This window comes from Cygnus olor, chromosome 5, assembly GCF_009769625.2.
Source record: "Cygnus olor isolate bCygOlo1 chromosome 5, bCygOlo1.pri.v2, whole genome shotgun sequence".
NCBI classification, from domain to species: domain Eukaryota; kingdom Metazoa; phylum Chordata; class Aves; order Anseriformes; family Anatidae; genus Cygnus; species Cygnus olor.
In genome coordinates this window covers 53,876,947-53,891,572 of record NC_049173.1, presented here as the reverse complement: position 1 = coordinate 53,891,572, position 14,626 = coordinate 53,876,947, and the positions used below count along the sequence as shown (strand labels likewise).

Here is a 14,626-nt window from a genome sequence, read left to right as displayed (position 1 = left end):
AAGATAATTAAAAGGCAAGTCTCCCTGAGAGAGAGTTTTCTCTGAGGGAGAACTGAAAACACCAGAAACAAAGAAACAACTCACTATCTAGAGAATAGACCACAGAGAAAAAAACTTCTCTGACCCTTAAAAAAGAGGGATAAGTTAGGAGCTAATGGGATTTTCTGCCTCTATTTTCTTTGAATTTTTTTTGGATTGAGGCCAAAAATCATCTATTAGTGCTTTCAGGCTGAAAACAAAACTGCCAGTCATTCCAGTGAGAAGCTTCTCCCTCTGTCACGTCTCTGTGCTTATTAAAATATCATTCAGGCTGGGAAGCAACTGCCTGCTTTGCAGTCTGCCCCATCTGTCACCCTAGAACTGGTGCCTTGCCAGCCAGCAAACAATGAATTCACAGACTGGCAGAACAGGAGCAAAACATGCTACTCATTGCGGGATGGGTGAAAATAAATCCTGAATTAAAAATGATAAAGGGGTAAACATTTGAAAAAAATGGGGGATGACACAGTAATAGAAGTAAAGCAGATGGAATCCACATAGACTGTGAGGAGGTAATGGGATCCTGCTTTGGCACGATGCGTTACCTGCAATAACCAACCAACAAGAATTCAGTTTGACCCACAGTCCCTGCTCCCTCACACTTGAGAATAAAACTGAAATCTGAAATGCAACTCTAATAGCTCTGAAGGCAGCAACAAATTAAATTCTCACCTAATTATTGAAAGGGACACACTAACAAAGACAAAAACAAATATCCCTCCTTGTCCCAATTTTACATTAGATCACTCCTCACAAGCATCTCAGTATTTTCCTCCATGCCTCTGAACTCAGAACGCTTTGCCCAACATTGACTGCTTTGACTCCTGAGCATACCACACACCCTTGGGATCCCATGGGCTGCACAGATGAGAGAGATGACTGATATATCGAGGTCACTCTGAATGTTCATGGAGATGAAAGGAGATCCCTGGTGACTGGAGAAAGGCAAATGTTGCACCTGTCTTCACAAAGGGCAAGAAAGATAACCTGAGGAACTACAAGCTGGCTGGACAGTTAGCCCCTGACTTTGCTTCCTGGGAAGATCACGGAGCATGTCTTCTTGGAACACAGTGCTGGGAAGACAAAGAAGGACATGACTGGGAACGTTCAGTTCAGACTGATTAAAGGTAGATCATGCCTAACCACACTGACTGCCTTCTGAGATAAAACAACTAACCTTACCCATGACGCTTACAAGGAACTAACCACCTGTCTGTCTCTCATCCAGCAAATTAATTAAAGAAAGCATTTTTAATGTAACTATTAAGCCATAGCTAATGACATGTATCTGCTTCCATGCTGTCTTTTATTTTTCCTCACTTCGCCTTTTAGCTTGTGAGCTCAGGGCGAAGACTCTCTCTCTTCCCATGTCTGTAGTGCATTTGGCCACTGCTGCAGTTTAAACAATACTAATAGGCCCTAACATCTCACCAAGAACTAAATCCCAAATAGTCACACTGTGAGCTTAGCCTCTGGTTCTGCAGAATTATTTCTGCACAGTGCTACATCTAGCATGGCAGGCTCATTTCAGCTTCCAGCTTAGTAAAACAGTCCCTAAAGGCAAACTTGTAAAGGCTGTTAGATGTTTGTGATTCATACTCATCCGTTGTTATCCCAATGATCACCATGGTGTGGCCACACGGAGAAGCAGGCTGACTGTGACATTCCTGCATGCTCTTGAGACAAAAAATGACAGCAAAGTAATAAGAATGCATGTTTTTAGCCACACTATATGGAAGTTGGGGAATATACTATAGGCAGGACACTGCTGGCCAATCTCGAAAAGACAAAGCAGTTTAATAAACTCTACGGCGAGTCTGACCTTGTGTTTCTTCATATGACTGCTATCCTTGTTTCTGTCCCAAAGCTAGTTTCTCTGTGATATGGTCGCTTTGCAAAGGTTGGATCTCTCAGTTACAGTTGCAAAGACTCCCTGCTGCTGCAGAGTTCCTTGTTTATCAGCTCTTCCCAGTAACGTGCCGGCAAGTCATTTAAATAAGGCAGTTAATTATGCCGTGTTTCCATTAGCAAATTGTTTCCTTGACAGCTCCCACTCACCACTTTCAGGACTATTTAGGTCCTTTATCTATTTAAAATAATTTAGAAAGTATCTAATAACTGCCTCTCACTAAACCAATCTAAGAATCATTTGCCAATCATTAGGAAGACTCAGCTAACTACAGGGCTGCCATAAACAGAGGCAACTCACAGCTCCTGGACTTCAGAATTAGCATGGTAAGTCTGCAAGATAAAGCTTCCGAAATGCTTCATTGCTGCCCCAGCAAAGGCAGAAGTCCTTGAGCAAAGGTGCTCAAGCCTTTTCCTGTGATAGCTTTGAAGGGAAGAGAGAGCATCAGGATGTGATGGTCATGGGATCTGTGGTGTCAGCCTTGAGTTCATGCTGTGGCATAACTTTGGAAACTGCAGGGTGAGAGGAGAGACTCAGGCCAGAGGCGGAAAGTGGGCCTTCAGCACGGGTCACACGAGTCATACACAGCAGCTGTGTTACCCTCATTCCATTTACGTATGGAGCAGGGTACTTTGTCTGCCACCCTACCATTCCTTATTATAGGCACCCCTGTGGTGTTAGCACAGAGGTATACGATGAAGCCAAGCAGATCCAAGGCATAAACACGGAGTGCTAGCGCCTTTACACCAGGCAGTACTATTACGGGACAGCAGCCTACAGGGAAGAAGACAAGAAATTAATTTTGGAAGAGAAGGCACAAAAAATGTGATGGAGCTCACCAGTTCTCAAAGGCACTGACATTACATCAATGACCTGAAAAGACTGGACTAAAATGGTAGTGACTCACATAGCAGGCCAGGAATTGCAAACCCTTTTTTTGGAAAGAAAGTGACAGAATTCACCATGTGCATGACCCAGGAAACTTTAATACCTTTGTGCTAGCTGGAGGTGATTTTTCTGTCCTGAAACAGAATCAATCCAACAGTGGAAAGACAATTAGCTTTATTCTTCTATTGAAATCCATGGATTTTAGTAAAGGACTTTCAATAATAGAAAGGTCACCCCATTTCTAGTCTTGTAGGTCAGATCTTCTTGTAAAACTCAAGAGGGTTTTCTTTTTATTCCAAAATATTAATGAGCCAGATTCCCTAATCCTACCTTTGGCAAGAGTCCTTTAATTTCCTAAGATCATAAGATCACTGAAAAATGACATAAGAAACCAAAGTGAAGCAATGCAGCTCGATTCAACGTTAGTAAAAGTTTGTAAAATCATGTAAGCTACAAGAGCAAAGCCCTGTTCTTCCAAGCTCTTGCTCTAATATTTAAGGACAGTTGCAAATGTTTCAATTATTTGAATCAGTGAAAGCCTGCATAACGAACAGCTATCTTGGACTACGGTTAGCAAGATTTTTTTTCCCCAGATACCACATACTGTCTGCTCCACTCATTCGATACAGATTAAGAGCATCACTTCTCCCAATATCAAAGAGAAATTTATTGTAGCAAATCCTCAAAAGCAAAGTCAGAATAAAGAGTACTGTGTAACAAAATCTGGGACTCACTTAGGACTTTGACCTTTCTCTGCTTTTGATGAATGTGTTTTTTTGAACTCTGCATCAATCCAGAGAGGTGAATCACTGTCTGAAGCATTTGGGATGCTTCTTGGAAATTACAAGCCACACTCTGAATCACAGAACTGTATGGCAATAATACGGAAAGTACTTCATTTTAAATGTTTCCTTCAGTCAAGGGAGTCTGTCAGCATAATAAACCAACTTCTGTATACCCCAAGATCTGTGGAGAGACAAAAATTCTTTTGAAATTCCTCAACTCTGGCCATACTCAGGAAAAGGAAATGGAAAGACTGTATTTTGGCAGAAGCTCCTAATGTTAGCCTGCGCTTCAGAATATTAATTAAAACTTCTATATTTCAACTGAAATTCTAACAACTCTGTTTAAGCTAAAATGATGATATATAAAATGATGTATATGCACTGATCAAAACAGAAACATGATAGTTTTGATATTAACCTTTTTTATTCCTATAATAGCATTCAGGGAAATTTGTTATACACATTTGCTGTGCCAGGGCGATACACCATGTCATCCATTTTGACTATTATGTGTATGTATAAATGTATTAATTTAGAAAGGCAAAGTGGTGTTTTAGTAGAGAAGAAGGCTGAATAAACTCTAGGTGGGAGCCAGCAATTATTCTAACATGATTATTAATTATTCTAACTAAAATGTAATACACATTTTTTCCATACTTTTTAAAATGAACAAATTACAAAAATCCAACCTTCCACTGCATACACAATCCTCAAGCAAACAAGACCAAAAAAACGTAAAGCAAAGAAACTCTAACACTGATCTGAAGTAGAAAAACAACAGAAAACATTATTAGAATATTTGAGTTTAAACTACGGTGCATAAAATGTGTTGAATTCTATGAAGTTGTTCCGCACTTGCAGTTAAACAGACTGTTACTAAACTGTAATTGAAATCACACCAGCAGAAAGTAGTAAAAAAACCCAAGCTACTGCTAGGAATGAGCTCAGAGATAAATGGTTTATGCGAAAGCATAGGCCAGAGGAGACTGAAAACTGCAGCCTGAGAAAGCCAGAAGTCTCTGTTGCTGTCCAATGTTTATTTAACATTGCTACCTTTAGACATAAAACACTGAGACCATTTCTACAGCAGGATTTTTTTCATGGATCCAGTTACAGCTGCAGTAATGCCAAGGTCAAACCACCTCCTTTCACGCCCCAAACCTTATTTCCTATTTTCCTGGATTGCACGTGCATTTATTTCTCCTGGTGTGCACAAGAGATGCTGAGCCTGTGGAACACGGCTGTGCTGAAGCATCCTGTTTCTTCGAGAGCAGCCAGGTTGCTGCCCCAGAAGGCAGATCACACTAGCATAAATGATTAACTGAGACAGGTTTGCCCGGAATACCAGGAGCATTTAAAGAATTTAACTCACTTTGACAGCATCTACCATAAGGATCTCAGAGGGGCTTTGTGATGATTTTACATTAAACTTCTCATCTTGCTTAAATTAAGATATTCAAATCACAGTAGTTGCAAAGAAGCCTGCTAAACTGCACGTTGCTAGACTCTGTAAAAGAGCTTTTAAAAGACGCTTACAATCTACAGGCCATAGGATAGGGAACTTGGGTAAAAACAAGCAAATGCAGCACATGATTTCTCACTTTTACTATGCTGTTATAAGGTCAAAACAAACAAACAAAACAAACAAAAACCAAAACCAGCCTCCCCCTGCAGGATTAAAGGTGCTAAAATGAAAGAGTCAGTCAGTAGGACAGTTCCATTTCATCATCTGACCAGCTGGACTCAACAGGCACGATTCTGTTGGTGCCACAGCAGTGATAAACGAGAATGTGAAGAAGGCAATGGTTACACAGAGGTTCTCCTAAGAGGCAACAAGGGAGAACGTTTACACATGTTTGTGTAAGTTTCTGGGTTGGAGACAAAATCCGAGAACCTAAGGAAGATGCAGATTGGCTCGGTATCACAGGTTACTCTTGTCATTTTTCCTTTTCAATATGAGTTTAAATAGGAAAAGAATTTTACCATTTTTTCCCCCCAAGAACTAATGCAGCATGAGGACTTTAAAGGGTTGACAAAGACTGAAAAGGCAATTTAGACAGCCTCACTGAACAAAAGTTTGTTTGTAGGTCAGACAGACAGCTGGCCTAAGCTGTCTAGCTTATCCTGTTCTTAGCTCAGGACAGTTCCCACTCCTTCTATTACGTAATGGAAGTCTAACAACAGTTCAAAGGCATAGGCATAGGTAGTTATTGATTATTTTTAATCACCCTTTCCTCTAAGCATCTAAGTAGCAGTTTCCTTCAGTACAGCTGAAGGAATATTTTCATCCTCCAAGCATGCAGATCAGAACGGGAGGTTCCTAATTTGTTCTCAGAGTTGATGCCCCATTTGTCAGTTTTCCTTAAATCCTTAATCGTAGCAAATGTTTAGAGAAAGTAAGGGAAATTTCATCAGGATTAGAGTAACTCTTCCAGTTAAACACAGGCTGTCCTGGTCTTCCTGCCTGTTTCATACTGCTACTTTCATTCACATGCCCAGTCATCCAGCAGACTGGTCAGGCACAGCACTATCAGCTGGGGAAAATCTTGCAGTGATCCTTTCATGTTCTCATTTCTCCTCATTAAGAATGAAAACAACTGTTAATAGGAGGTATATCTGTTCTGGATCTAATGGGAACCTGTGGAACCTGCCACCCATGAAAGTGCACTAAGCAGGAAAGTCATTTTGGCTGTCTGTACATTACAGGAGTCACAACTTCAGTTGTACCAATCTTCCTGTAGAAGACTGTTGAACATGAGATTGTGGAGATATCATAATGAGATACTGGAACCTGTAGCGTAATCTCAAAGTTTGTTCTTTGTCATCTCTGCCCTCGATTTACTTTCTGTAAGTCTGTGCTCTTGTACTTTGTATCAGAAAAGATACGATTTTAATATAACTAATTGCTATGTAAGGTCCTATGGAAAAGAGAACAAGTTTTAGATTTTTCTTGTCTGTTTTCTTCTCTGTCTGCATACGCACACCTTCCCTTTCTCTCTCTTGCTTGAGTGGGCACACGATTCTCATCTTTCCTGGAACTCTGTGCCTGCAGTAGCTGATTCCAACCAATTCCCCACTCACTGGAATGCTGCCCTCCGGTCACTGCTCTGCGACCTGCCACATTACCCACATGGGTAAAAGCAAGAGGGGATATGCTGGTTCTTGCTGCTTGATCGTTGCATCACAAGTTAGGATGAGCTCGCGGAGTCCAATAATCATCCCCTAAGGAAATTAATGGATAGCTGAGTGCCACCTGGGATTACTTGCAAAGACAGTAAAATGCATTTTGGTATCCTAGTCATGTCTGAGCTCATTGGCTGCTAAGAGTTTATTTAGCAATGCAACAAAAGATGTTCACAAGCTGGGTAACTCTGGTCCCTCTCTTGATTACCTGCAGTTAAGAGAAAACTTTCAGAATCAATGAGATTTAGTTCCCTTTGAAAGAGCAACTTGTAACACTATGTTTCACCAATGAAAACATAACTGCTTTTGTCTTTTATCCATCAAAGGCTGAACTACAGCATACTTTGAAAAATATCTCATGCTATTGACTAGTACGTTCCAACAGCAGGCTTCACAAATCCACCTGAAAAAAACCTATCCTACACAGGGGTATTTGCCTACAAGAATGCTGCTTTCCCTGAGAGTTTTTTTTTTTTGTCTTGACAGGTAAGGCAGGAAACCATGCTGTCTTTTAACATCTGCCATCACACTCAGCCAAAAAATCACCTTCATTTCTTTTCATGTCCTGCTGTTTTATTACTGTGAAGATACTCAGAGAACACTGCGAATTGCACTGCAGTGCTGCTCTTTGCTGCCAACATGCTGCAACATCTCAATTTGGAAATTCACTGAGCTGTGGTTTACTGAAGAAGGTGATCAAAAGCATTAAGATCTGTGTATCTCCATGAGAATTACTTCCATCTCTGTTCCGGCACACCTTCCTTTCTGCTTCTTTTTCTGCTGGGGCAGGACATAGGCCTGAGCTGGAGAACTGAGAAGAAACAACCGTGATGTACTCAGCACCAACGCAGAGCCCAGTATTACTCCAGGATTAAAATCCTGCTCTGCCAATGAAGTCCTGCAGTCCACATAATGCGCCTTAGTATTAGTTGCTTGACATGAATCAGGCTTATCAAATTCTAGGTGTGGTAGCATTCTCTCTTTTATGTCCACAGACACACAGTAAGAAGTAGCAAAGCAAGTTAGGAAAGTTAGTCATGTTTGTTCACATTGACCCTTCACAATCCGCCATGTGTGGTTCCTCACTTCCAGTGGTCTTTCCAGGCAAATCTCTTGCAATGACACCTCTCTGCAGAAAGCCTATAGATAGCTGCAACCTGATCCCTATCAGTTTTTTTATCCATTTTACAAAAAAATATTTCTCAGAAGGCTACAGCTGGTGCAAATAAGACAGCCAGGGCTGTGAATTCATCCCTGATATCTTCAGGAAAACACATGTTTTTGCTTCCACTTTTAAAACTCTGAGCATATTTCCATCCAGAGATTTAACCAGTTTGTCATCTTCTTTAACAAGAAGCTATGAATTTCCTCCATTAAACCCTGTACAATTCAAGTTTTCACAAATGTGCTTTTGAAATTGGATTTTTCTGTGAAAATATGACACAGAAGTGCTGCTGGCCACAAGGCAGAGTGTACTGCCTTGGATGCAAGAACAGAGAGAAGCATTTTCAGAGCAATATCCTTACATAATTTCACACACATGATTCTACAAAGCTTTCCCATACCTGCTTTCTGTCTTTGCATTGTTTCCAGTATTTAAAAAGGGCCCATTCCTTCTTAATGGCAGTAGAAATGTTTATGTGGCTATTTCTGTAAAAGTCCATCTGCACTGGGAAGCTGCTGGTAAAAGGCTTTGGCATTACCATCAAAAAGCGCTGCTGGACACTGCTGTTCACTCATCAGTTCCTCATTCACACAGAGAAAGTGCTCAGAGCCTGTCAAATGTTCACAGATTCCAGTCTCATCTGCGTGACCAGACAGCTTCTTCTTAGGCAAAATTGCCCTTGCCAGCTTGAAGCTGCTGCCTCTGATTTTTGCTTGTAGAAAAAGAATTTTGCTAAAATACTAAAGAAATGTCTGCAGCAACACACCGGAAGGATTTACCTTACTTTAAGACTGTAACTAGGCAAAATATAAGAGAAAAAAGATGAATTAATGTGAAGGATATGGCTGCTCTGAACACTGCTACGCAGATGCTTTATTTAAAGTAAGCTTGGATCCTGTTATTTTGCATTAAACATGTGGTGCATGCTGAAGTGCCATTTGCAATAGCCTACACAATTTCTTCACAAGCACACTGGGAAATTTCAGCCATGAGCCCTGTAGGCAAATGTTCATATTCGGTGCATATTTCAAGCCAGCGCTCCTTCTACCCAAATTCTTTCAGTTTCTTATCTTCCTTCTAGCTGCTTCTGTCCAAAATTCTCCCTTTTCATGACAATTATCAACAGCTTCCAACAGCGGATTACCACCTGCAGAACCCCCTCCAGCATGTCCAGTCGTATTCTGCCCAGCCTCTCAGATTTCCTCCCAGGTTTCATAGCGAACAACCCTTCCACATTGTTGCCTCCTCCTACTAGTAAAACCAAGATTTTTTCATTAGCTATCCTTTGCTTCATTTCCTTCCAGAACCACGTTGTTTCAAAACTGAACCTGCTTTAGCATCAGGTCAATGTAAGCCTTCTTTTGGATACCCCTTCTGTCTCCCAGATAAGGACTGGGTTGGGAAATCAGTTTTACTCATACGAAAAGTAAAGAAAGTAAAGGGAAGGACGGGAGAAGGATTAAATAAACTCAGGCAAAGCAATAGGAGCTAGCGTGAATCACTGGTCAGTCCTTGGGTAGAGGGGGTGCAAATTTACTTGGAAATATCTGGGGCACCAAGTGATCAGCTTTCTGAGTAAATCAATAGTTTTCCCAAAGTTTTCAACTGGCAATGAAAAATGGAGGGAGAAGGGCAATTAGAATGTCATACTTTGTGCACACATGTCCCAAAGTAAATCAAAACATGAGGATTTCAAACAATTTATGGATAATTCCAGTGTAAGAGTGTTTAAACTACATCAGATTCTAATGCTAACATGCTACAGTTCACTGAGCAACAGCTCCATGAAAATAGCTTTCTAAAAAGCCCAGCTTAATTCTCCATTTTTGCCTTGTCCTGTTCATTCAGCACAGATTCTTTCCAGCACTGCTTTGCAGCCTTTCAGTCCCAGGGTACCTGTTTTTGTAGAAAGGATTCCCTATTGCCTGGTTGGTCTAAAAATCTCTTCCACTCCTCCCAGTATGTCTTTAACTCCTCAGGGCTTTTCTTTTTGTCTGAGTGGAGACGTGTAAGGAAAGGAAAAATCCTTCTCCCCTTAGAGGTTTAAAAAATTCTTTATCTGGACTCAAAACAAGTTCTGTTCAGGATCTTATGTGCAGCTCATCACTACAGCATCCAAAAGAGATGATCATTGCTCTCTTATTTCTTTCTACCTGTCTGCTCACAGAAATTCAGTATTTTTCATCATGCACGGGGGACCATCTGTTCCATTTATATTAAACAATATATGTTAAACCATGAGTACTACAGGACCTAGATTTTCTCTCCATGGAGAAATGTCTAAAAAGATCACCTGCAGAACTATGCTTTATTTTATTTCATTTTATCTCTAAAAAAAAAAAAAAAAGCATTTTTGGACTATGGTCTTTCATTCAAGGAGTATATTATTAGAAGAGCTTTTATTTTCAGTTCAGATCACTTTGATAACTGCTTATCCTCATTGGTTTTTCTTCTTCCATATCATTGTTTTCAGCATTCATAGTCTTAGTTAAGCATCTGTTTCAGTGAAATCAGAACGCCCTGTTCCCTATGCCTTCTCCAAAAAGAGTTCTTTTAACCATCTTCTAGTAAACTCTTTAAACTCTTACTTTTCTTTCAGGCTCTTTTCAGAAAGAGCTGCACCATATTCCAGGGGCTGCGCTACCCTTGGATATTATACACGCCTTAGTACAGGACAACTAGACAACTTTTATTTCATTTACATTAAAAGAGCATGTTGCCTTCCTAAAATGTTAGAAAAGGTCTCAAAGTGACCTGAAGAAGTCATATAGTGCAAAGAACTTTCCCAAGATAGGATCTAGCCTAATTTCATTCTACAGAGATAATTATCTGACTTGTTCTTAAAATGACAGAACAACCTCCCCGGACTAAATATTCAGCAGTTTTATTATCCTTGGTCCTCGAAAATTATTCTTACAGTCTAGAACAATCTTTCTGCTATTTCTTGCTTTCTATTCAATCCACCATGGGCCCAAAGAGGAGATCATTCCCTCCTCTATTTTGTATCTGAAGACTGTAGTATTCCCCTGACAGCTTGCTGGTCTTTGGGCTAAGTAATTTACATTTTTTCAATTCTTCTTTATCAAAGCATGTCATGCTTTCCAGACCTCTGAAGAGTTCTGCTGCCCTTCTCTGGACTCTATCCAGTTCAATCACACCTGTCTCAAAGTGTAATAGTCAAAACTTTACAAAGCCTCCAAACTGAGCTATAAGCAATGCTGAACAGAGCAGGAGGACTGCTTCATACGTCTTCCAGGCTATATGTCTTTTATATATCCTGGCAAGATGTTTGCCTTCTTTTGCAACAGCATGACATTGACTCATGTTCAGCTTGTGATCTGTCATAACACAGGTTCTTTTCTGCAGAGTTGCAGCCTAGTCATTTGCTTCTCTCTTGTGCTTATACAGTTGATTATTCCTGCCTTAGTGCAGCACCTTGCAGCTATCCCTACCAAATTTCATCCAGGTCTTTTTCTCCTCAGTTCTTCCAGTTTGTTGGAATAAGTTTGAATTCTGATTTTTTTCACCAAAACGCTTCAAGTCTCACAGTTTCATGTCCTTGGGAAATGTCATACACCCACTCTTTTTATTTGCATCCAGGAAACCTAAGAAAACACTGAACAGAAGCAGATCCAGGACCCACCAACACAGCTGTCGTATCAGTTTTAAGCAGCTTGTGGCCTCTCTGAAGGATTTGTACAGACGAAAAGCACACAGATTATGAGCTCTTTATCTTTTAATGTTATTTAAAGAATATCTTCCTGTTTAGAAAATATTTTTTACCCAATTTATGGCCTCCTTTAGCTGCTATGCTCTGCACCCCACCAAAGCAAATATTTCATGTACAGTCATGATCAAGAATTTCACTTTTTACTTTAAAACAAATTAAATCTCTCACTTACGCAACAACAAAAAAATCCTTTAATGTGTGAAATGAACCAAAGCCCATTCTGTCAGAATATGCTCGTATACTGAGAGAATGAATAGGAAAGATGTAGCCATATCTCTTTGCAGACTTAGGGTTATATTCAAAATGTCATCATTTATTGCATTCACTTTGAGGTACACTAGCAGCACATATTGGAAGGGATGCACTAAGACATCTGGTAGATTTTGATGGGCTAAACATTTTCTTTGCATCTGCCCTTGACCAAAGAACTGCAAGTTCCTTCCTCAGAGCTCAACACCAGTCACAGCACTCACAAACAGGCACGTAATAGATAGTAAGCCATTGTGTACATGGGAATAAAGATGATCTGGTGTTCCTCCTGACAACAATGGCTTGAATCTGTCATCTAGCTCCTATTCCAGTGATCACTTTCACAGTCTCCCCAGATTCTTTAACCCCATATGGACAGTTTTGCTGGCACTGTGGCTGAGTCTCTGACACAGCAGAAAATACACATGGAATAGATTAACCAGCTGTAGGGTGAAGAAGAAGAAATAAGACTTCATCCTGTACCGTTTCCCATTAGAGCCCTAGTAATCAACCATCAGCCTCAGGAGTAGTCTCTGACTGCTCTGCTCTGTGACCAGTTCCTGATTCTGACTGGGTTACCGCTGCTGGAAACCTCAGACCTTTGATTAGATGCAGCAGGAATTCCTCCTTTGTTCTCTAACCTGTCTGGAAGATGTATATACATCTAGAGAGGCTTTACAGGAACAAGAAAGCACTCGGGAAGAAAAGTGATTGACAAGAGACTCAGCAGCACAGCAGTTGCACATTATTGACTTACCTCGTTTGAACATCAGGCAAATTTCCTTTCCTGGCAAAGGTAAAGGTTTGGGAATGCTGAAATGAAGAATGAAGTCCTAATTTACCTGCACTTGGATATGCTGGGCAATGAGATCTGTACCAAATTTATGAGTGTCAATCAGGAATTAAGAACTGAAGCTTTTCATCGCTGCTGGGTGAAAACTGGAGTCAGTCAGGCAGATTTTTTTGATGAAGTATGACAAACTGTCAAATTGCCAAGCTTTAATGTGTATTCCAAGACTGTACAAAGATGCTCACCCCTACAGACTAGTCAGTAAGCTGTAGTTCTAATGCAAGTTGAACTTCATTCTCCTTTACTATGCACCTTTCGAGTAGAATGTACACTTCATACTTTGGGCAGTGGAAAAGAATGGGTGAATGGGAGAGTTCAAGGGTAAAACCGACCAAATCCTAACATCTGACTTCAGATATTGGTAACAAAGCCTTAGACTTCAGCATTTTTCAGACCAGTGTTTTTAAACCAATTGCTCTAATCTCATGCTGTAAGAGTCAATGTAGATATGAGCATCTCTTGAGGAGAGATGTTTCTCAGCTGAGATTATTGTCTTCTCAGAGGTACTTTCCATCTTAGAAACCTACCATTGCTATCAGACTAGTTTATTTCAATGCTCTCTGCCTACAACTAACCATAAGAAAGCGAGATTTTGGTAGAATGACAGTAATCACTTGGAAACTCAGTGAATGCTCACTTTTGCATTCACACTAGCATCTTTTTCTCCTGGTCTTCATATTATTGGGTGTTATGCACAGGAGGTTCGAACTATTTTGGCTCTTTACACCTCAGACATACAGCATTTCTCTGTCTGTGTCCATCTGGATTAGTGTCTGATGCACGAGTGAGAATTCCAACAACCAGAGATCAACAATCGGCTTTGCCGCTGTTTGGAAATATGTTTGCTATTAAAATGGAGAATATAAAAGCTGCTTGACTACAGACACAGTTATACTTCAGTAAGTATAGCTGCTGGCCTTCGTAGGTCTACCCAGCCTCCTGTATTTGGAAAATATGAATGGTGCTCAGTTTATCAATGAGCACTCTATGGAAAAGACAGCGCAATGGACAGCTGATCACACTAGTAAAACATAAATAACAACAAATAGTATTCCAAGTTTTGCCGCCAAATCCGTTTTCAATGTATTTCACGTCTGCACCTGTTTCTTCATCTGCAAAATAGCAACCGTCTACCACACTGACAAATTATCAGATTTAAACCAATACCATGTTGAAGCCGTAGGTTCTACATTTTAGAAACCAAATGTACTTTTGTGGCATTAATTCTTCCAGACAGAAAATACAAAACTCATTTTTAGAGCCTCGTCCACTAACCATTCAGTACTCTGCTCTCAGCTTTATCGCAGCTTTTTAGAGGGGAACAGAAGGGATGTAGAGGGTAATATTGCTCTACTGTGAATCCTCACGCTTCCTTGACATACATTTTACTGCTATAAATTAACCCTTAAGAACGGCTACATGTGCAAACAGCTGCGATGTGCCTAGATAGGATCACAGACTCAATGGCAAAGTATTTCAAAGTCTTGTTACACATCATCTCCCTGGAGAAGAGAAGCTGTAGAAGGTTGCAATAGCATCAGAATGAATAATTGAAGCAAGGCTCATTCAGTATGTGCATAAACCGAAGGGTCACAATGCTGCCTGCTAGCCAGCTGGCGGTGCGGAAACTCACCGAGTGTCTGCGAGGTACATCAACTGGGGACGCTGACCCATTTCCCTAGGAGCTTCTGGGGAGTGGGTTAAGAAGATGGCAGTGGGATTGCCAAGCACATAGAGAAGGATCGAGCTAGATTACCTGACAGAATACTGTATGTTCATAGAATCACAGAATGGGTTGGAAGGGACCTTAAAGATCACCTAATTCCTG

General features: G+C 40.5%; 1 protein-coding gene across 5 annotated transcripts in view; it reads right to left on the bottom strand.

The window, feature by feature from the left end:
• The window catches only part of C1QTNF4 (C1q and TNF related 4), a 48,291-nt gene that overhangs the window by 2,198 nt on the left and 31,467 nt on the right, over positions 1 to 14,626 (bottom strand). The window contains exon 1 of one of the 5 annotated variants that reach the window (XM_040558950.1): positions 14,432 to 14,605. The exons of 3 other annotated variants lie outside the window; for them this stretch is intronic. Coding sequence is in view for 1 of the 2 variants with exons in the window: in XM_040558948.1 (XP_040414882.1) it covers positions 3,571 to 3,658 (88 nt within the window). In the remaining variant the exon portion in view is untranslated. Of the gene's footprint in view, positions 1 to 3,570; positions 3,675 to 14,431; positions 14,606 to 14,626 lie in introns of those variants that run through there. One more of the 5 variants, XM_040558948.1, reaches the window with a different exon arrangement.